At 40.7% G+C, this 21,821-nt stretch overlaps 1 protein-coding gene and 1 non-coding gene across 2 annotated transcripts in view; both read right to left on the bottom strand.

Annotated features, from left to right (window-relative positions):
- The window catches only part of LOC113010403 (receptor-type tyrosine-protein phosphatase N2-like), a 215,930-nt gene that overhangs the window by 146,271 nt on the left and 47,838 nt on the right, over positions 1-21,821 (bottom strand). Inside the window, exons 9-10 of the mRNA XM_026149408.2 lie at positions 15,772-16,145; positions 5,098-5,184 (exon numbers count right to left, since the gene is read on the bottom strand). Of these exons, the coding sequence (XP_026005193.1) occupies positions 5,098-5,184; positions 15,772-16,145 (461 nt within the window). The remainder of the gene's footprint in view (positions 1-5,097; positions 5,185-15,771; positions 16,146-21,821) is intronic.
- trnas-gcu (transfer RNA serine (anticodon GCU)) lies at positions 16,506-16,597 on the bottom strand. Its single transcript is given in 2 exon segments — positions 16,506-16,541; positions 16,561-16,597. It is a non-coding gene; the product is annotated as a tRNA-Ser (tRNA).

The raw sequence follows: 21,821 nt of genomic DNA, 5'->3' as shown, positions 1-21,821 counted from the left end.
ATGTTCCTGAGCTTATTTATTCCATTTAAGGTGACTGCTGTTGCCACAGTGGCGAGGAGCCGGGCAGCCTTGGAAAATAAGCGTGGTGCATCTGACAAATTGTCTAGGCGGCTCCCCCTGCTGGGCTTTCACTGCGCTCACAACAAAAGAGACCCCTGGATTTCTCTCCCTCTCTCTCTGCCTCCCTTGCGCTCTCTGTATCTCTCTCTCTCTCTCGTTTTCTCTGCCTCCTATCCATCACTCTCCCCACTGTATAGCTCCCTTCTTTCATTCCCAGAATAGGAGAACAAAGACAAAAGGTGCATTAGAACAGGGGAACAGTACGGGCCACCCAGGGACTCAATGCAGCAGCCGAGCAGCACGGCAAGGTGCCAAGCAACGACGGGGGCCAAGCGGAGGGGGTGGAGAGAAAGAGTGTGTGTGTGCGCGCGTGTGTAGGTATGCATGTGTGTGAATCATGCGACCCCAAGCCACCCAATCCCCACCTGTCCACACACTCTCACAAATAGAAGACTGTAGACATGGATTCCTACTCTCTCTGCTTCCCTTCAACCCAGGCCGAGTTCAATTCAATTTGGACGTTGCTTTATCAACAGTGAATGGAGTTAGACTGTACAATGCAAGTATAAAAAGCAATGCTTTCCTAGTACTTCTATCCATTTAACAGTGTCAAAATTTCACCTCTTAGAAGACAAACACCAGCCAACATGAACTGAAAAACCAACACCAAAAAATATGCTGTACTAACAAGATAACAAATAATCCAAACTAATTCTACAAAGCACCAAATAAACTGTGAATTAGCGTCCTCGCGCTAAACTTCAAAGGAAAATGCATTTTAAGTAAACTTCGTTGTTTTGTTTCCGGAGCTTTCAGTTTTATCTTTTTCCACCTGTTCAGCTGAGTGTTACATTATATTGTGCCCATCGTGCACCACACTCGAAAAAGTGAACAACTGAGGCTAGAAGTATTCTTCATTCTACCATTTTTACAACACAGACTGAGAATTCATATACAGGTTTTTATCTCACCATCTCATTTTTAAAAAAACAAAGGGAGTAGATTAGTGACTGATTGATGTTTTTTGAGTTTGGTCACCTTTAAGGATTTGATATCTGAAATAAACAGTTGACAATTTCACATTTGGACTAGTATAACTGTTACCAATATACTGTAGAAAACTACACAGACCAGAGTTTAGGTAAACTCAACGCATTAGATTGTGTTAATCAATGTTATTTGAGGCCTAAAGACTGAATGAATTTTGCATTATAACACAACACATATGGAAATAATCAGGCAGATATCTGACAGATAATTTCAGAACAGCCACTGCAAAAGATCAATCTCCATTTGCTGAATATGGCCTTGAATGAAGTCATGGTTCAATACTGAAGATCTGTTTGCTCAGTTGCGTCTTTATTCGTCTGCAGGACGTGTGAGTATTTGCTATTCCAAGTGTTCGATTTTCTTCATCGCATCTATTTTCCAATGCTGTCAGGATCCCTACATTGACGTCACGTCCCAGTTGTCTTATGAGCCTTCTGCCTGCCAATCGGTCCTCGAGCCAATCGGTCTGTGGACCGGGACCAGGCTGTATTTGTTATCAACGTGCAATCTGCCGCTATATTTACACGAGACTGAAGAGCACTGAACATTCGGTAAAGAGATGGATGTTGTTGTTGTGGTTTATTTCAGTGTCGACTGACTCATGTAGTGCTGTGGAATGGCAGTTCAGTACAGCAAAAAAAATAACCTGGGGGAGCCCTGCCCATTATCCTAACTTCATCTAGTACCATATTCCATGAAGATGTCTCTCATCTCTTTGGTTACCTCAGAAAATGGTGCCAGAGGCATACTTTTTCCTTATTGGTTCAAATTTCTGTAAAAAAGTAAGTGAACCCTGAGTTGGGTTAGTTTGTGTAATAAAGAGCCTTCGGAAGATGCGGACCTCCGGGTTTTTAGCAATATCTCAATGTTCTCAGATCTCAGCAATTAAGGGAATGGTCAGGAGATCAAAGTTTTAATTAACCTTGCAATTCACCTATTTTCACATTTCAATGATCAATCTCAGGCTGTAAAATCCTATTTAACTGTGACCAGACACATGTTTATTCACAGATAAAATACAGCAAACACCGTCTGTAGGCTGGCTATAATCCCCAACAGTGTGTTCATATCCAAACCCCCACAGTAGCAATTGTTTTGCTGTTGCAGCTCACAGCATTGAGAATTCAATTGATACTCCATGCAAAGTCACCTGTGGAGGGGAAAGACTGAAAGGGAGGGAGAGAAAGTGAGGAGGTGCTGAGGGGGCATAAAGTTACTTACAGAAATATAGAAAGGACATACAGACTGAGACAAACTAAGAAAGCAGAAACCTGAAGGAGGGAAGACGAAATAGGAATAGGTAGAGGCAAAGACGGAGAAACGAATAACAGAATGATCGAAAAACAGAAAGACACATGGAGAGAAAGAGTTCAGGCAGAGTTCATTCTCATTAATAAATGATTGTAGTCAACGGCTGCTCGTCTCTAACACGTCAATACCGTCGACCAACAACGCTCATTGCTTTATTACCCCCTCAGAGCAGGAAAAAATGTTGACAGAATGAAAATAAGGCGACGTCCTTGGGTTCCTAGTCTGTAAGGGCACTGTTTTCCCTTCCTTTTTTTTCCCCCACTTCTGATTTTAATGCTTTCTGCCACTCTGCTTTGATCCCACCAGTTTGCCCTCTCTGATCCGTCATGCTGGAGGGTAACTGTGGAGCAGCCGACGCTGCTCATCTTCTACTGGGAATATTTGAAGAGTTTTAGTATGTGATGCTCGCCCTTTGAGAAAATTGCTGCCCACTCCAGCCTACAGGTACGAAATGGTTGTTGTTGAGACGGTAAAGCAGACTATGGATGTTGTGACTCATCTACAGATCTTTGCTCATACGGTCTCTGGTTTGTTAGAAGGTTGAAGTGTTGCTGAACTGAAAAATACTGAAGTGTTTTCTTGATGTTGTTCTCATTTCTATTCAGCGGTTTGGCTGCCTGACAGCTGGTAGGACTACATGTCCAGAGGCGCCGCTACATTACAGGGCAAAGAGAGCTTTAAACGACATCGTAAGCATTTAAATGTTTTTATTTTTAGCTTCTAGAACAGAACACATGGCTGAGGCTTTGAATTGTGGGTGTGCGCACCTGGATTGTGAGGACAAATTCGTTAACAAAGACACACTGCGAAGAACTGGTTTAAAGATAAGCAAAATGAAGAGTTAGGCAGGTAGTGGGGATAGTTACAAGTTTGAGACGATTTCGTAGTAAGGGGTAAATAAGGACCTGGTTTTAAGTTGTATTAATCATTGTATTTACCTGTAAAAGAGCTAAACCATGCCGGTAAATGAGTCAAATGACCCCTCAGGGACACAGTGGTTAGTGATGGAAAAAACAGAACAACAATGTCTTCCCAGCTAGGATTCGTACTGCTCAGATTAATCCAATATTCGCTTGTCTTCTACAGTAGTTTGATGATAAGGAACATGACAGAATCATCTGTCTCGAGCTAACACACACTGCTCCATCTTTAGCGGAAGGGAGGCTGGGTGTGTCTGGACATAAAGGCCATAAAAGTAAGAATCAAGATTTTAAACTGACACCTACATTTGATTAGAAGCCAGTGTAGATGCTTTAACAATGGTAAGACATGACAGAATTCATAAGAACCTTTGCAAAAGAATTTGACAGACTGGAGGAGATTATTAGATGCTTTAGACCAGGAGTGTCCAACTTCAGGTTTTAGGTGTGTCCGTGATCCAACACAGCTGATTTAAATGGCTAAATTACCTCCTCAACATGTCTTGAAGGTGTGTTGACCCAGGGTGAGATCTAAAACCTACAGGACACCGGCCCTTGGGCCAGGAGTTGGACACCCCTGCTTTAGACAGAGCATTACTACAATCTAAGTGGAAGGGGATGAAGGCATGAACGAGCATCTCCAGTTCAGTTTTTCAGACAGCAGTCCTGAGTTTAGCACTATTTCTTAAAAGTCAAAGATGGAAGCTAACCCAAGATTCTTTGCGTTAGCATCTACAGTGAATGAGAAAAAGCCCAGACACTGTCCAATTTGAATAATACTAATTACTAATACTAATAATAATAATTGGAGCAAATAAATAAATAAGAGACTGTCTTGTTTTCATTAAACTGCAAAAAGTTATTTGCTATCCAACTATTAGTTGCATTAAACCAATCAACTAAAACTGATAATTCATAAGGTTTGTATGAGAGATACAGTTGAGCGTCATCGGCATACAGATTACTGGAAATGGTTTTGAAACTTCTAATGTGATCTAATGGCAGAATATACAATGGAAATAAATGGGGGCTTAAATCAGATCTTTGTGGTGCAGCTCATGATAAATTTGAGCACTGAGACTTAAAGTGTTTTATCAAGAAGAAAAGAAGTGAACAAATCCCCGACTTGGCTGGATATCCTTACCATGTGGTTCAACATGTGGATTAAGATTTGATGATCAAGTTGCAAGAACTTTGCGGTCAATTCGTGGTATTCTCTTGCTCCGTTTTTAAAGATATGATCGACACATTATTTAAACCAGTGAATCAGACTGGGAGAAATATTTACTCCACAAACTTGCAGTGATTAGATGTGAAGCCTTAAGTTGTTTCTGGATCACTGAACGACAGGCTTTATTTCAATAAGAAAGTGTTCAGCTTCTATTTCAGGGTTTTTGCTTGCATGCAGGAAACGTGTCACCTCCAGTGTTCTAGCTCTGTTGTAAACAGACTTTCTTTATTGGCATCCGAACTGGAACAGGTGTGACTTGATCATTTCTCAATAGGAGCGGATTATTAAGAGCCTCAAATGCAGCAAACGTGCCAGTTTGTGGTTCTTTTTATATTCCTTTAATGCAGTGTGAAAATGAAATATTTAAGCTTAGAGAAAAAAAAAATCACATTAGGTTAGACTGTGATTTTCACCCCAGACTCCAGTAAGAAAAAGCAGCATTAACACAGTGAGTGCACTGCTTTGTGTAACCAGAAGATTAAAAAAAAAACCCCCAAAAAAACAAAAAAAAACAGATGTACATACGAGAGCTCAGCGAAATCAGTCATCTGGATTTTCGCCATTCTAGCCAGGATCTTCATCAGGTGGAGGCCGTCGTCTGTCTGGAGCCCACTGATGATGACGATGAAGAAGAAGAGTGCAGGGCAGGAAGAGAAGAAGGGATCAGAAATTAAAAGTTAAACATACAACAGGTGCAATTTACTGTGCAATTTGTTTTTAAAAACAGGCTTTAAACAAGTTATTTTTCCTTCTAGTGATGTATCAGGTAATTTTAAAGGTTTTCCTTATTTTCTGTAGATTGCTCTTCACTGGTGATATTCCTAATATGGTTATTTTAGACAAACAGCTGTAGGTTTTAGCACATAGGCCCCGCCCATCTACCACCAAAACCATCTTTTTGCAAGGAGGAGCCAATCAGAAGAAAGGTGTAAACAGATGAGTGGTTGCTGGAGGTTGCTGGCTGTGTTTAGGTGAAGTTGATCCGAAAGGTTGTGGTGCACAAAATAACGTCTTTGTGATTGCTTTGATTAGCATCTAAATGCCTCAGCTGGCTGTTCCGTGAAAGGAAGACACCAACTTATCTGCAAACATGAACAGTCTCAATTTCCGGTTTATGTCCGCTCGCTAAGCAGAGCAAGTGCTGCAGACAAGTCGGGATCTTTCATGCAAACTACAGGTAATCTGTGACTAAAGGAAAGTTTTCCAGCACAACACTGTATAAATCTTTACAACCAGTTTTACCTAGCAACTGCCAGCAACCCCTAGACAGCCTGTCGTGGGGTTATTGACTAGTCTCTAGGAATATGTCACTGGTGCTTCAGCAATTGATTTCACAGTAACTGCAAACAGCCTCCAGCAATTCACATTTTTCTTCAGCACGCTCTGGTTTCCAGTGGGTCACTGACTGATCCCTCAGCCCATGTTAGTGGAGTCTTAGAAAAAGTGAACTAAGGGGCTGAAGAGTACTCTGAAGCATGAATCGTGCAAAGCTATCAGAATAGGTAAGGCTTGAACTGGTTTATGTAGAAATGAGAGAAAATTAAAAGTAAATTCTTTGAAGATAAATGTTTAATTGACATTTCTTAAGGCAAGTGAATGGCAGAGAACTTGAGCGTAAATAGTATGGAGATGAAGAGCAAAGTGTTAAATGCCAGCGGTCCCCAACCCCAACCTATTTATGTCCTACAATATTTTCACGGACCGTGTTGTGGATAAATACAACAAATAAAACCAGTACCAAAAAAGAAGAAGACTTACCCATAACACACGGGACAAGACCCAGGGAAACAGAGTTAACAATAAAACGATTAAAAAAATTATGATAAAAACCCTGAAAACTATAAATTTCACACCCGAGCCTCAATTCTCGCAGCCCGGTAGCAAATGGCTCAGTCTGTGGCCCGGGGGTTGGGGACCGCTGATCTATAAGACATACTGGACATGGGGAAGTTCTCCAGACATATCACTGGATCATTAAACCCACTAGTTGAAGGACTGAACCAGAAAATACAGACAAAAGCAGTTTTCCACAAAGCTCCCAGGTGAGTTCAGATAAGTGTGAGATAGAGAGGTGGGAAGTGCCGTTTGCCAGCGAGGTGAACGCTGAAGAGGTCACAAAGGTCACAGGCAGAAAGCTTGATATCACTGCCCGCTCCATCATTTTATGCTTTACAGCATTTTCTAGCACATAAAATTACTTTGGCAGTATTCAACAACAAAAACGACCTGTTTTGTTCACAGCTGAGGATTACCTCGATCTAAAAGAAGAGAAAAACACTTCATCCTGAACCCTGATCTGCTGTTCTGGCATATATGCATATTTTTGGATAGACAGCCATATTAATGGCATTGGCTCATACTGTTTGACACATACTCTACAGCAATAGATTTTAACTACTTTAAATCAAGTAAAGCTGATGTAATCCTCCCAACACAAATTTCTTTACTGGATATTTTCAAAAGCAAACTTTTCTTTTCTTTATTTTTAAAGTAACTTAAGAAGGAAACATCTATGCTTCTATAAATGAGAATGCCATCTGTGCAGCCTTATGTGTCTGACATTACAAATTAATAGTGTGAAAACTTCTTAGACATGTTATGATATATATGTTTTGATATATCAGAATGAGGACCCAGATGCAGACATGAGTGAGTGAAGGAACAAACGTTGAATCCAAAACTTTTTTGTAAACAAACAAAAGGTGACTAAACACTCTGGGAATAAACAAAAGCTAATTCAATAAAATGGTAAAACTAAAGCAAAGATTTAAACGATTAAAGGAGCACAAGGGAAATAAGTGAGGCAAAAATAGGCTAAAGAATACCTACTAATGTGACACAGGTGAAGCCATTAAAGGCAGGTAAAGGCAAATTTTTGAGGAGGGAAAAAGCCAGAAGGAAACCAACAAGGAAAACAAATTACCAAAATAAAATAGGATGTGACTAGAAGTAACAGGCGAAGAACACAGACACAAAAGGTGTAGTTAAAGAAACAATGCTATGACAACAGAAATGCCAATCCAAAAAGCATGCAATGTCAATTATGTCCCGGTCAGCAGGGAGCTGACTGTGTTTTGAGTGAATAGTGGGACCCAAATGCAGACACGGTAGGAGACGGAACCGAGTTTAAACAAAAGGCGAGCCGTTCATTTGGCTGATAAAACGTGAACACAAAAACAAAGCAAGCGTGAACATGGCAAAACCTAACCTGACACCTAAACTGGGAAATAACTAAATAACTATGAAAACTGTGACGAGAGACATGGAACTGAAATAAACTGAACACGAACCTGATCAGTAAGAAGAACTCTGAGACATGACGTGAAACCAAACAGACGACCTGGCAACGACTGAATCAACACACAAAAACTAAATACACACAAAGGTACACACAAAGGGTGATCAGAGGAAGTGGAAACACATTGGAAAACCAGCTGACTGGAATCACATCGTGACACTAAGCACAATGAACAGAGAAACAAGACTTTCAAAATAAAACAAGAATATAACGGGATGCAGACATGACTCATGACAGGTTAAGAAACACGAAAACATCAATTTGGCTTTAAATGACCTCTTCTTTAATACATAGTTTTGCTTTTGATGATAACGTAGTAAAATTTAGACGGGGAAACTCACTGACATTTCACCAAACCGTGAGAATAATGGCAGCGAAATAAGGGAATAACAAATTAAGCACTAAATTACCAAAGCCTCTGTGCATGCTTAGGGCCAATGGGACGGGGAGAGGTTGTGCGTGGCATGTGTTTGCATCTGTGAGACCATAATTAAAGCTCAATATCCCAACTCCAAGCTAATTGCTTGCTGTCTGCTGTGGACTCATCTGACCTCCTCTAAGTCTCCTCTGTGGAATTCAAACAAGGAAAGCAGACGCTTCCAGACATCTGCAGGATATCTGCACATTTCTGGAAATACAGCTTAAGCTGAGAAAGAGTTTTGCTGCAAACTGTGCAAATCACTCAATTTTTAAATGCACTTAATTACAAAAATTAGCAGCTGTCTCCGTCCTTGCATCTTGAACTTTGATGTCCAACACTTGCTGGATTTCAACCAAAAAATGTTTTCTTCTCTTTCATCATTTTTAGTTTACTCTATATTAAAATCTTTACTCTAGGTGTCTTCCTAGCCTTATGATTTCACATGCACTGGACATGTGACCAAATAAACAATCATTTATGATCAAATATGACTGTCAGCTTCAGAGTCAAATCCAAATAAAAATAAATAAATTGCAGCTGTTTACAGAATTTAACATCTTAGGGATCATGAGTTTAACTGTTTTCTTTGACTATAAGAGAAAATGACTGAATGTGGCTGAATTACAGTTAATAAAAATGAGACTTGCTATGTATGAAAATGTACTGACAGCCTGTGATTTGTCTCCCCTCTCAGCCTGGAGAGCAGACAGCAGCTTCAACAGCCCACAGCCTGAGTCAGTCTTCACTGTGCAGAGCAGCTGCTTCAGATCTGACATCAGCGATCGCTCTGCCTGCAGATCCTGAGTGTTGATAGCTACAATGGAGACCTCACAGCAGCTTTTACATTAGCTCTGCAGCATGCAGGGTGTTGGGTTATGATCCCACTCAGATACGACAGCCTGCCTCGGCAGGATTTCTTCTCACAGAGAGACGCTTTGATTATTTTTATTCTATATTTCCTTCCATCTCACTCTTACACAATTTCAGGGAAAATGGAAACTGATAACAGTACAGCAGCAAGTACAGGCCTGTACTTGCTCATCTGATGATGATCTGGCTTTTTGATGGAGCAACAGCTGGACAAATGACTTTGAATCCAAAGGCAATAATTACCAAAGTTGAGAAGGAACTTTTGCACAAATACACAAAAACAACAGGATTATTCTCTGTGCTACCCTGAATTCTATTACTCTAAAAAAGTCTAAACAATTACTGGATGATCTAATATGAAATTTAATGAAGATATCCATGGACTCCTGAGTATAAACCCCATTTGATGACCTTTCGTCTAGTGGTCATTGTTTTCATGTCTCAACATCTACTGCGCAGGGTTAGCACAAGACATTGTGCAAATGTTTTATTAGACAAGAAAAAACGAATTTGGATATCAAATTATGTTTTCCATTTTAAGCATCAGTAGGGAGCGATGGATACTTGACAGGTACTATACGCCTCAACTCAGGAGCTGGCACCGTGTTTTCCAGATTCAGATAGCAATATAATTTCACATCAATCCATTTATCCATCAACAGCTGCATTGTTTTTTATTTTGAGCTTAAGGACTTTAAAATTTAAAAAGCATCAATTTTAAAGTGTAATGCACATGTTACAAAGCTACATCGGCAGCATTAATACAACATTTACCACCAGGTTTTATAACAGTACTGCTAAATGTCCACACAATGCTCTCGCCTTATCATTGTTTACAAAAGATAGTAACAGTCTACTTAGAATGCATGAAGGTAGAGGAGGGTAACTACTGGTGATATACAGGGGACGAATATCAAATTCATATGCTGATACTATTCAAACTGTTATTATAACTATTTTCAGCGTGAGAGTAGTCAAAGTACTACTAAGTTCAAACCTCTCAAACCTTTTAAATGTCTAATATTTAGTTTATTCACAGCAAAATCAATTAATCTTCCTGCAAACATTTTTTGTGTATTTGTGAGTATTTTCTCACACAGTATAACACATGTGTAGGACAAACTATTTGGACACTACTAAACTTCCAGGAAACAGATGGTCCAAAATGGAGAAAGTTACGCTCGCTTTTCACTCCAACGTGTAAATAAAGGTTCCTTGGTCATTATTCGAGTAGTCCAGAGTATATTGCTCACCAGGAAAATATGATCTATCTATCTTCTGCAGACCCCAGTCGGATTCCTGTTGTTTGGGGACAGAAGCGCCTGAGGAGAGGATTGCTGCATGTAGTAATAGGAAAGCCAGAGGTTTCACTGAACAAAAGAAAGGCTATTTCTTCAAACATCAAAGACATCCCTTCCCTTCAGGGCTTCTCCACTGATCACTCTACTATGAGCTGCCTCAGCAAGTACATGAGAGTGAATCAGGAGAAAACCAGTACAGGCAGACTGTCATGCCTAAGTGTGATCAGTAATAATGACAACTAAGGAGAATGCTGTCGGTAAGACGGAACAAATGTCAAGTCAGCGGCATGAAAAATAGAAACAGAGACGTCAGAATAAACAATTTCTGTGAATTTCTGGATATAACATATAAATACATATGGGGCCAACAGAAAATGAAAACTAAAAAATTAATTAAAAAATGAAACCTCCGATGGTCTACAGAGATTTTGACTTGTATCACGAGTAATTGGAAACATTACTCGTGATAACAGTTAGATAACAGGTTCAGGTTAAGGCAACAAATTCTGGCTGGAATTTGATCATCAAATCATCAAATTATAGATTATCATTAAAGGAATTACACTGGAGCTTTTTATGCATATTTTTACATCAAAGTACTAATTAGAGTGTGTGTGTGTGTGTGTGTGTGTGTGTGTGTGTGTGTGTGTGTGTGTGTGTGTGTGTGTGTGTGTGTGTGTGTGAGTACATGTTTAGACATCTTTGTGCGGACAGAAAATTGGCACGCTACTATACTTGTGGGAACCAGTCCCTGTCCCCATGAGTTAGGCATTCATTTTTTAGGCTTAGAGTTAGGGAAAGCATAATGTCAATCAGATATCCTCACTAAGATATGAAAACAGGTGTGTGTGTGTGTGTGCGTGCGTGTGTGCGTCTTGAGCACCAGGTGTTTTCCTCCAGCTGTCATGAATCACCCTGTCCTCCTCTTCCTCCTCCTCCTCTTCCTCCCCTCCCCAGGCCACAGGAGGAGATGATACTCTAAAACCACCAGGATGCTCCTGCTATCAGCTTTCACCTCAGACGCTGCGCCAAAATGTCATCACATCGATCTTGTTTCGCATGTGGCCCTGCATTTCATATATTTTTATTCCTACTGTGACAGCTTTGTTTTGGAGAGGGACTCGACCTCAGTACGGAGCATTTCAGTAGCTTTAAGCCAAAATATGAAAAACGTTTATTCAAACAACCTCAAATTCAGCAACGCATTCACTAGAGTTCACAGCCATTCAGCGGCCCAGCTTGAAGTGAAGAGGAAAAATGGTTGTTGAGTTAAACAATTTTACTGCGAGTTCTTAAATTATGAGTTAGGTGTGCCTTTGGTTAATGCAGTGTTGAAGGAGTTACAGTACTGAGCAAAAGTCTTTATTTCTTAGTATTTTGCTTCCAAGCATCCAGACTTTCTTGTAATCTTTTAAAGATGTCTTATTAAGCTACTTAACACTGATCTGTGAATCATTCAAGAATAAAAAGGCACCTAATTCAAGAACCAGAGTTCAGGCTGAAGAACAAATGTGGTCATACCAATTAATGACTTTCTTTTGTACCATATTTCCATGTGTGTTTACATGTTTCAATAAACTGCTGCATGTATTTCCCATTTCCCTAATGTCTAATGTCACCTCAGAGAAATGATGTGTTTGCACAGTACTGTATGCAACCATGTTTGAGGAAACAAGAAGCATCTGTGAATTATGTATCAACATTAAATGGTGTTAATACATAGTTTTTGTTATTGCCACTAGTTAAAAAGTATCAAGAGATATTACTGGATTCTTTGATCTAAAGAAACCCTAAAGCTTGCTGACTTTACTGCTAAATCACAGTATGACATGGAGCAGTCAGGTACCTGGCAGCACAAATCAGATGTTCTTTAAAAGCTAGAGATGACTACTGGTGGCCCAGACTCTCACTGCATTCCTCTGTTTTTATCATCTTCTGCTTGTTGTTTGGTTTAATACATTCGTTTTCATCACTCTGTCCCTGTAGTCAGACGTAGCAAGGAAAAATGTCCAAGGTTTTCTCATTGCTCAAACAAAAAGCTGTGGGGAAAGATGTGGCTACTGAGACTAGTCTGGCTCAGAAGATGGCTTGTTTCACAAGAAGACATTCTTTCAAGGGCCTTTTTCTTACTGGCACATTGCGAAGTGGCATTTTTCCATGTTGTGGTTGATGCTGCACTTCACTCTCAAGAAGAGGTTTGACACAAAGTGAACTGTCAAGGACAACTTTGGTGTTCTTTTGAAGTTCAGCAATCTCATAGAAATGTCAAGAGTCACTTTGAAGAGTCACTGTAAAGGGTTAGAGAGGAATCTGCTGAGTACACTGAAGACTCTGACATCTGCGGTGCAAAAGTGACTGAACACATCTTAAACCTTCCAGCTGTTCACCTAGGATCAGAGCAAAGCAGCCTCTGAGCCCGTTTCATAAAGTTACAGGAGCTCAACCATGATGTTAAAGGTTGCCGTCAGAATTTCTGCAACACTGTCAAAGTAGTTTTTGTGAGCTTTTGTGAGCTAAAGTTTTTTCAAATTAAAAAAAATAACTTGGTTCTGGCTCCACAGAAGAAAACCCAGTGCTTTGTAATTGTTCTTTTAACCATATATTTAGTTAAAATGTTAAGAGAATCTACAGAAAACAAAGAGTAATACAAATCTAACCCATTGATAAGATCTTTCATCTCATACTGTTAGATGCTGCAGCCGTCGCAGGGATACAAAGGTATCCTTTTGCAGCCCCACCTTGAGGTACCGTCTGCAGATAGCAACAAATTATAAGTAATAAATCTGTCAGTCAGTAGTACACACATTTGTCCTGTGTTATCAATGTTTATACTTGTGTATGATGTATGGGGAGGTCAGGTGAGTCTAAATCAAACACTTAATACAAAACTAAGAAATAACGCTTTATTTTAGCACCAAGAGGTTTTCTCACATGCGGAAAGCAGCCGTAGCTGAGGCTAGTCTTGTTTAAGCTAAAGTCACAGTATTTTTACTTCAGTTATCAAAGGTCTGTTTGGAGAGGAGAGGAATAACATTTGAACGGTAAATAGAAAAGTAATTGAGCAGCTTTACACTACAAGGTCTTTAAGTGTTTTCTAACTATAATGCACACACCCTGACGGATACACTGCGGGCACTTTGGCATTCAGGATCTTGCCCAGAGAAACTTCAACGCACCGGCCCACGGGAGCCGGGGATTACACTACTGACCTTAAGATTGACGATCGATTGGTGCTCATGAGCTACAACCAAAGCGCCTTAACATTGCAACATTTAATTTTGCATTCGCATATTTGACACTTTTTATTGCCTTGAAATTTTTCCGCACTTCATAAACACAAGTCATCTAATTTAGAATTTCTCTTTCTTGTAAAACATAAATACATTTGATTCTCAAGAGCAGATGTGACACTAAGCGGCTCTATGGGTAAAGAAGAATCATTCAACCTTACTGAATGGGGCTTTTGAAGACCATGGTGATTAGAAATTAGGTTTCCTATTTATACTGTAATGATCTGTATGCTACAGTTGAGTAACGTAAAGTAAGTACAAAGAAAAAGCTTGGACTAAAACGGACATCATATTGTGCTTAAATAAAAACTCCTTCATTCAGCATATGAAAGCCTTGAGTAGGACCTCCACACCAACATCCCAGAGATGTTTTTTCTCTATAACATAACATTTAAGGCTCTTCTGTTGTATAGCTCAGAGTGTCGAGTAACAAGGACAAAAAGAAAGAGACTTGCCAAAGACCTTGAGCCAGAATTACACCCGCTTCAGCTGAAAGGCGAGCATGAAGGAGTTTCAAAACCAGACACAGGAAAGAGGATTTCTAAAGAACTTCAACCTCAGACTTGAGGAACAGAGGAATCAATATGGAAACGACCCTGTCCTTTGTGTGAGTAAGAAAGAAGGAAAAAGATGTCCAGTGTGCTCTTGTTGCATTCTGGGTAAAATTTGCAGGGACAAAGAACGAGGGTTTGCAATTTCTCACGTGGAAAGCACATTTCTTTCTTCACCTACTGTGAAAAAAGCTGGTTGATCGCTACTGTGGATTACCCAAAACAAAGGTGAAAGAAAGTTTCTGTATAAGCTCTAGACTCGAGATATGCATTTTGAAAATTGAGATAAAAAATTTTACTTTCTACATTTTCCAACCTCTTCAACATCCAAGTGGGTCATTGGTGACCTACATAAAGGCAGAGTTAAGTTGGATTTCAGCCACATGACTAAAAAACATTGATTCATAAGTTAGAACATGTTGCCTTTCAAACTGAACAAGCATCTGGCTTTCTGTTATTAGACTTTTATTTTGACATGCTATGAAATTTCCATGAAAAAGCCAACCTTCAGTTCAGTGAGGTTTCCTAGCATTTGTTTATGCACAGCACTTCAGGAACCTTGAGACCTGGACTTGCTGCCACAAAACCCTAATTCTTCTTTTTCTGTTGTAGATTTTCTAATGTGCTCAGGATCATCATCCTACTGCAAGGCCCAGTTTGGGCCAAGCTTTAACTGTTGGACAGATAGCCTCACATTTGACTCTAGAATACACTGACATACACAGTTCATTGTTCACTCAATGACTGCAAGGTGCCCAGGTCCTGTGGCTGCAAAACAAGCCCAAATCTCCTCCACCACTGTGCTTGACACTTGGTATGAAGTGTTTGCTGATATGCTGTGGCACTGTGCATTGGTCTCCTTGAACCAAAGAACATTGTTCCAGAAGTCTTGTGGTTTGCGAACCTAAACCATGTTGCCATTTTCTTCTTAAAGTAAAGAGTTTTCCTAGGGGACCCTTCCAAACCACGGGTACTTCTTCAGTCTTTTTCTAATTTTACTGTCAAGAACTTTAACATTGAATATTCTAACAGAGGTCTATTGAGTCTGAGATGGAACTTTTTCTAAGCATTGCACAATCTGACTTTGGGGTGAATCTGCTCAAACAGCATCTCCCGTGGCACTGTGTAAACACACGCCTGAATGCTACAGAGGCTTTAATAGAAGTAGTTGTCACACTTTCTAATGATCAATTAATCAGCTCCATTTCATTACAGCACCTGGCTGCAACTTACCCTTTTAATTTATATTATTTTCTAATTTCTGGAAGCAGTAAAAGTGTACTTATTTCACCTGAAAATAAATGATAAATGCAAAGTGAATTGTAATTTTGATTGATTTTTTACTCTTCAAATACTGTCCATCCATTCACCTACCCATTAATTTTCATCCACTTATTTTCAAATATGTCTCCTTCAAAATTCAATTGCAGTTTGCCTTTTACATGTTCATCATTAAATCTGTACTCACTCTGTGTCGGTGATGACATAGCCAAAGACATCATCATCTTTCTTCATCTTGCTGGCTTTGACGTCCAACTGTAGCTCAGGAACGTGCATCGTCTTCTTGTGAGGTTCATCGTACACGAGAGAAGCAGGAGGGGGTGCCACCTCCTTGATCCAGCCTGCCACCTCCAACAGCTCCTCTACAGACTGGGTGGTATCCTTCTTTTGCACCGCCACCCCTACTTCGCTAGTCCGACTCTGGACGTTTTCCAGCCCCACCTGCTGCCCTCTGGGTGTTTGACTGGCATCGTCATAATGGTTTTTAGCTGGGGGAGGTCCGGTGAAGGAACTTTTGTCAAGGTAGGCGAGAAGCTTGGTGAAGAGGCTGCCACTCTCCGTCTGAAATAAGAGCCAATGAAATATCGTGGGTAAATAGACTGGTTCTTATATGATGCTTTTCTACTCTAACTGCGCACTCAAAGCGCTTTATACAACTTGCCTCACTCACCCATTCACTTTCTTTTTTCCTATGTAAGTCCTTCTATCTAACATTCTTACGCACTCATAGGTTAATCGGAGAGCAACTTGGGGTTAGTATTTTGCCCAAGGATATTTGGCCCGCAGACTGGAGCAGACAGATCAAACCACCAACCCTTACAATTAGTGGGTGATCTGCTCTACCACCTGACCTACACACAGCCACCCCAAAACTAGGTTTCCGTGTAGCAGGAACAAGTTTCTCCCCTCACTGTAGTACAGTGACTCTGGTGAGACTTGAACCCACAATCTTTGAATTTCATCTGACACAAACCAATAGCAATCCAATGTGCTATCCATTGCACCACAGAGCCTGGTAAGACAGTAGATGATCCAACTGTTACACAGAACTTAATTTATTTCAGACACCTAATTAAAAAAAATACAAACCTGACTAATGAGCTCAATTTTAAGCTTAAGACACTTAAGACATAGTGTCTCTAAAAGAACATGAGGCAACGTCTGTAGCAACCGTATCTAGGGATGGGTATCGTTTAGGTTTTATCCGATACCGGTGCCAAATCGGTACTTTTGAAACGGTGCCGGTGCTCAAACGGTGCTCAAACCGGTGCTTAAAGAATGGAGAACACAAAATTGGTCCAAAAACCTCTCATGTTCAGCTGGTTTTTTGTAAAAAGATAACAATGTTAGCCTTTTCTGCAGCTATAGGGGATTTATGGTATCACTCTTGGCTGGAAGCAGCGCTTAAACAATGGAAAAAACACAAACTTTGTCCAAAACCTCTCATGTTTAACTGTTTTCCACTTTTTCTTTGGTCATTTTAGCCTTTTTGGCCAGGGTGAAGGGAGTATCTGCCATCAAACAAGAGGACAGCCGCATGTAGCTATGATGATGTTTGCTAGTTCACCTTACATGCATTAATGTAATAACGTGGTTAGCCTACTCAACGTAAATTACACACTAACAACATTAAGCTACTCACGCAGAGAAGAACGGCTGCTGCTGCATCATCATCCGTCATCATTTCTGCTACACTGGCAGGGCTAGGGGCCAGGACTCTATTCTTCGGGTTTTTTGGGGGATATTGCTAACTCCGGGTCCGATAACAGGCAACCCACGCACAGTAGATGCACTCGGTGTGAGGTCTCGCAGCAAGCTATCATACGGCGCATTTCTGGGCTTTTTAAAAAAACGCTATGCGTCGCCAGGTGTTTCATCGGATTTGAGGTGTTACCTCCTTTGACAGTATCACAGTATCAGCTTAAAGCACTTGTTGCAGGCTGCTGAGTTTGCATCTTTTGCTGTGAAGTACAGCCAGACTTTTGACCGCTTGGCCTTGGGCATTTTTAATCCGTAGCTCTGCATAAAAGAACGCACGTACCTGGACCCGCTTACTATCCTCGGAAACGTAAAATGATTGGCTAGAAGTGTATCACAGCTCAGGAAAAAAAGCACCGAAATGTGCGCTGCTTTTCGGTCTGGTTACTACCGTTTATGTCAGAACCGGTGCCATCATGGCACCGGACACCGGTACCCATCCCTAACCGTATCATAACGGAAAGAATCCGTGTGGTGCTTTTTCTAGTTAAATTGCACTGCTCCCAGCCAGTGCAATGATTTGCAAATCCCATAAACTTATGTTTTATTCACAGTGGGACACAGAAAATAAATCCAATCAAATGTGTAAACTGAGAAAGTTAACAATTTTAAGAAAAAACATCTGATCGTTTTAAATTTGACGGCAGCAGCATGTCTCAAAAAAGTAAGAACAGTTGCATGTTTACAATGTGAAGCATCCATTCTTCTTTTAAAAACAGTCCATAAACATCTAGGAAATGGGGAGACCAGCTGTAGGACTTCTGGGAGAGGTATATTATCCAATTCTTGTGTGATATAATATTCTAGCTGCTCAGCAGTCCAGGGTACTCTTTTTCCTATTTTCATTTCATTTCATTACAATTGCTTTCAGTTGCTGAAAGATCTGGACTTAGTGGCAGGCTAGCTCTGCACCTGGACTCTTCTAAAACTGTACAAAGCCATGGTGTGATAATAATAGATGAAGAATGTGATTTATCACAGTCTTGCTGAAATATGCAAGACCTTCCCTGAAATATGTGTCATCTGGATGGGAGCATTTGTTGCTCTAAAACCCACGTATACCTTTTAGCATTGAAGGTGCCTTTCCAGATGTGCAAGCTGCTAATTCCAATGGCTCGAATGCACCCCCAAACCATCAGAGATCCGGGCATGGATCCATCCTACCTTGTGCCAATAGTTCAGGCTGGTACTGGTGGTTTAATGCCGTGGGAGTTATTTTCTTGGCACATTTTTGATTATTTAGTATCCACTGAGCATTGTTTAGCCTACCTGATGGTTGCTTCCAGCAAGATAAGGTGCCATGTGACTAATCTCAAACATGAAAATCAGTTCACTGTACTCAGATGGCCTCTACAGTCACCAGATCACAATCTAATAGAGTACCTTCGGGATGTGGTGGAATGGGAAATTTGTCTGTAGCCAACAAATTTGCAGCAACTGTGTGCTGTTAGGCATACTTAATGAAGTGGCTGTTAAGTGTCTAATGAAACAATATTGAATCAAGTTCTTTTTCTTTTAAACTGAACTTGTGGGAGTTTTCCTGTTGCTGACATTAGCGTGTTGGCGATCTGCAGCTACAGGCATGAGGAAATAATTGCCTTGAATCAAAGAACAGCCACCCTGTCAGACTTATGCTGAATAGGGTTTTAATATGCTATTATTCTTCTGGTCCTAGCTTCAGGGTAATTGCTCGTCTTGTCAAGAACTACATCTCACTGCAGCAGCAATGCCATGTGAGCTAAAAACATAGTTTGTTCTGTCTCTGAGCACTTTGAAATACAATCTTCTTTGCAACTTCAAATTGTTTTTTGGGACCAGCAAGATGCATCAGCCTGGAGGGAATTTTCAACGAGCAGAAACAAAATAAGAAATGAGTACAAGAAATAAGCACAGAGAAGACGTTGCTTCTATTCCGGCGTTGATTTCAGCAAATCTTATCATAAATATATTTTTCGCTACAAAACACAAATAAAAAGTAGTTGAAAATGACATATTACATTTTATTTGTAAAGTCAGATATATGGACAAATGAATAACAGTCCCACAGTCACGAAATCCCTTTCACTAAGCTGAATGGGTTTTTATCAAACACTGCAGCAATAGATAACTATTGCTCTAAAGGTAGTGCAGCATTTAGTTATGTGTCAGCATGTTATCTGACATAAAGCTGTGTGATAAACATCAGTCTTCTGGATTGGAAAGTTGTGTATTTGTTTGTGTTTATGGACACATAATGACATAATGTCAATGTGGAATTTTTGCATTCTGTAAAAATGAAAAATATTCATTCTTTCCTTATATCTATCTATCTATCTATCTATCTATCTATCTATCTATCTATCTATCTATCTATCTATCTACCTACCGTAATTGTCGGGCTATAAGCCGCTACTTTTTGCACAAGCTTTGAACCCTGCGGCTTTTAGTCAGGTGCGGCTTTTCTATGGATTGTCCCTGATTTTTGTCATATCGTAAGACGATTTGTTTTGTTTGTTCCGCTGTTGTACGGCACTACGTTGCCTGGCGGAAGGGCATGTGATCAGACACACAGTATCGGGGTTCAAGAGTGGTATGTTGGTCACATGTCCATCCGCCAGGCAACATAGTGCCGTACAAGTAGCTCGAAAAACAAACTTCAAAGTAGCGCTACACGTTCAGCGGGAGTCGTGGATGGTGTGCGGCAATAAACTTGCGAAAAGCAAGTTATGCTCAACTCCACCGGTGGAATCTGACAGCGTGGAAAAGTGTGAAAACATCCATCCATCCACCTGAGCCTAAAAGGTAGTCTGAATCTATTTTTCTGGTGTGTAGGTTATTGTTATGTACTACATTTGTTACTCGTTTTTGAAGCACAGCACATGTTTCGTACTTGTAATTACCGCTACTTGTACATATACCTAAAAAGTTGTGCAAATATGTACCCATAACTTGTTTTTCAAAATATTAATAAAAGAGATGTGTCTCCAAACAGCCATCTCTTTCCTGACAATTAGCTTTGTGCATATTCTCTTACATATGATAAGTCAACATTGAAACACCTGCGGCTTTTAGTCAGGTGCGGCTAATGTATGTACAAAACAGGATTTTCCCCTGATTTTAGCTTGTGCGGCTAATATTCAGGTGCGCTTTGTAGTCCGGGAAATACGGTATCTATCTATCTATCTATCTATATATATATATATATATGGTAGACAAACAGAAGAAGACGGCCGTAGTGATCGATGTAGCGGTTCCGAATGACAGCAATATCAGGAAGAAGGAACACGAGAAGCTGGAGAAATACCAAGGGCTCAGAGAAGAGCTCGAGAGGATGTGGAGGGTGAAGGTAACGGTGGTCCCCATGGTAATCGGAGCACTAGGTGCGGTGACTCCCAAGCTAGGCGAGTGGCTCCAGCAGATCCCGGGAATAACATCGGAGATCTCTGTCCAGAAGAGCGCAGTCCTGGGAACAGCTAAGATACTGCGCAGGACCCTCAAGCTCCCAGGCCTCTGGTAGAGGACCCGAGCTTGAAGGATAAACCGCCCGCAGGGGCGTGCTGGGTGTTTTATTAGGGGTGCAACGATACACAAAATTCACGGTTCGGTTCGATACTTTGGTGTCACGGTTCGATATTTTTTCGATACAAAAAAAATGTTCATGCCTTTTTAATTTGTCATTTATTAAAATTATAAATATATATTTTAACTCAAAAGTACAGTTTTTAAATTTAACCCTAACCAGCGAATGCGCACCTGCGGACCACTTATGTGCAGCCCTGGTTATTTAGCTCGTCATATCGCAGCCACAGAAATTATTTTGTCCATGAAACCATAAAGCTGCACTTTCTTTTTGCCTTATAGTCTGATTTGTCATAACTTCTCCGTTTTGTGGTAAGCTTTTCTTTGGCTGTCACTTCTTCACCCTGACCTGTCTTATTTGGCTCAGCAGAACTAAAATATATATGCTGCTGGTTTTACACACGCACTCACATAAGCTCAGCGATTCTCTGCGCGATCAACCTCTCAAATGTTTAAGCTTGCTGCGGGAGATGTGAGTGTGGCCACTACCAGCTCCACCACCATCATCAAGTTTGCTGACGACACCGTCGTGGTGGGCCTGATCTCTGATAACAACGAGACGGCCTACCTGAAGGAGATTAGGAATCTGGAGAACTGGTGCCAGAGGAACAACCTCCTTCTAAACGTCAGTAAGACAAAGGAGCTGATAGTGGACTTCAGCACTAAGCAGGAGAGGAACTACCAGACCCCCGTCATCAACGAGTGCCCAGTGGAGAGAGTGGACAGCTTCAAATACCTCGGAGTTCACATCACGCAGGACCTGTCATGGTCCTGTCACATCAACACCGTGGTGAAAAAGGCCCGACAGCGTCTCTACCACCTCAGACGCTTGAGAGACTTCCAACTGCCCTCCAAGGTGCTCAGGAACTTTTACTCGTGCACCATAGAGAGCATCCTGGCGGGAAACATCTTAACCTGGTT

Source organism: Astatotilapia calliptera, chromosome 18 (genome assembly GCF_964374335.1).
Source record: "Astatotilapia calliptera chromosome 18, fAstCal68.1, whole genome shotgun sequence".
NCBI lineage: Eukaryota > Metazoa > Chordata > Actinopteri > Cichliformes > Cichlidae > Astatotilapia > Astatotilapia calliptera.
The sequence above is the reverse complement of the archived record's forward strand: the minus strand, read 5'-3'. Positions and strand labels throughout refer to the sequence as shown.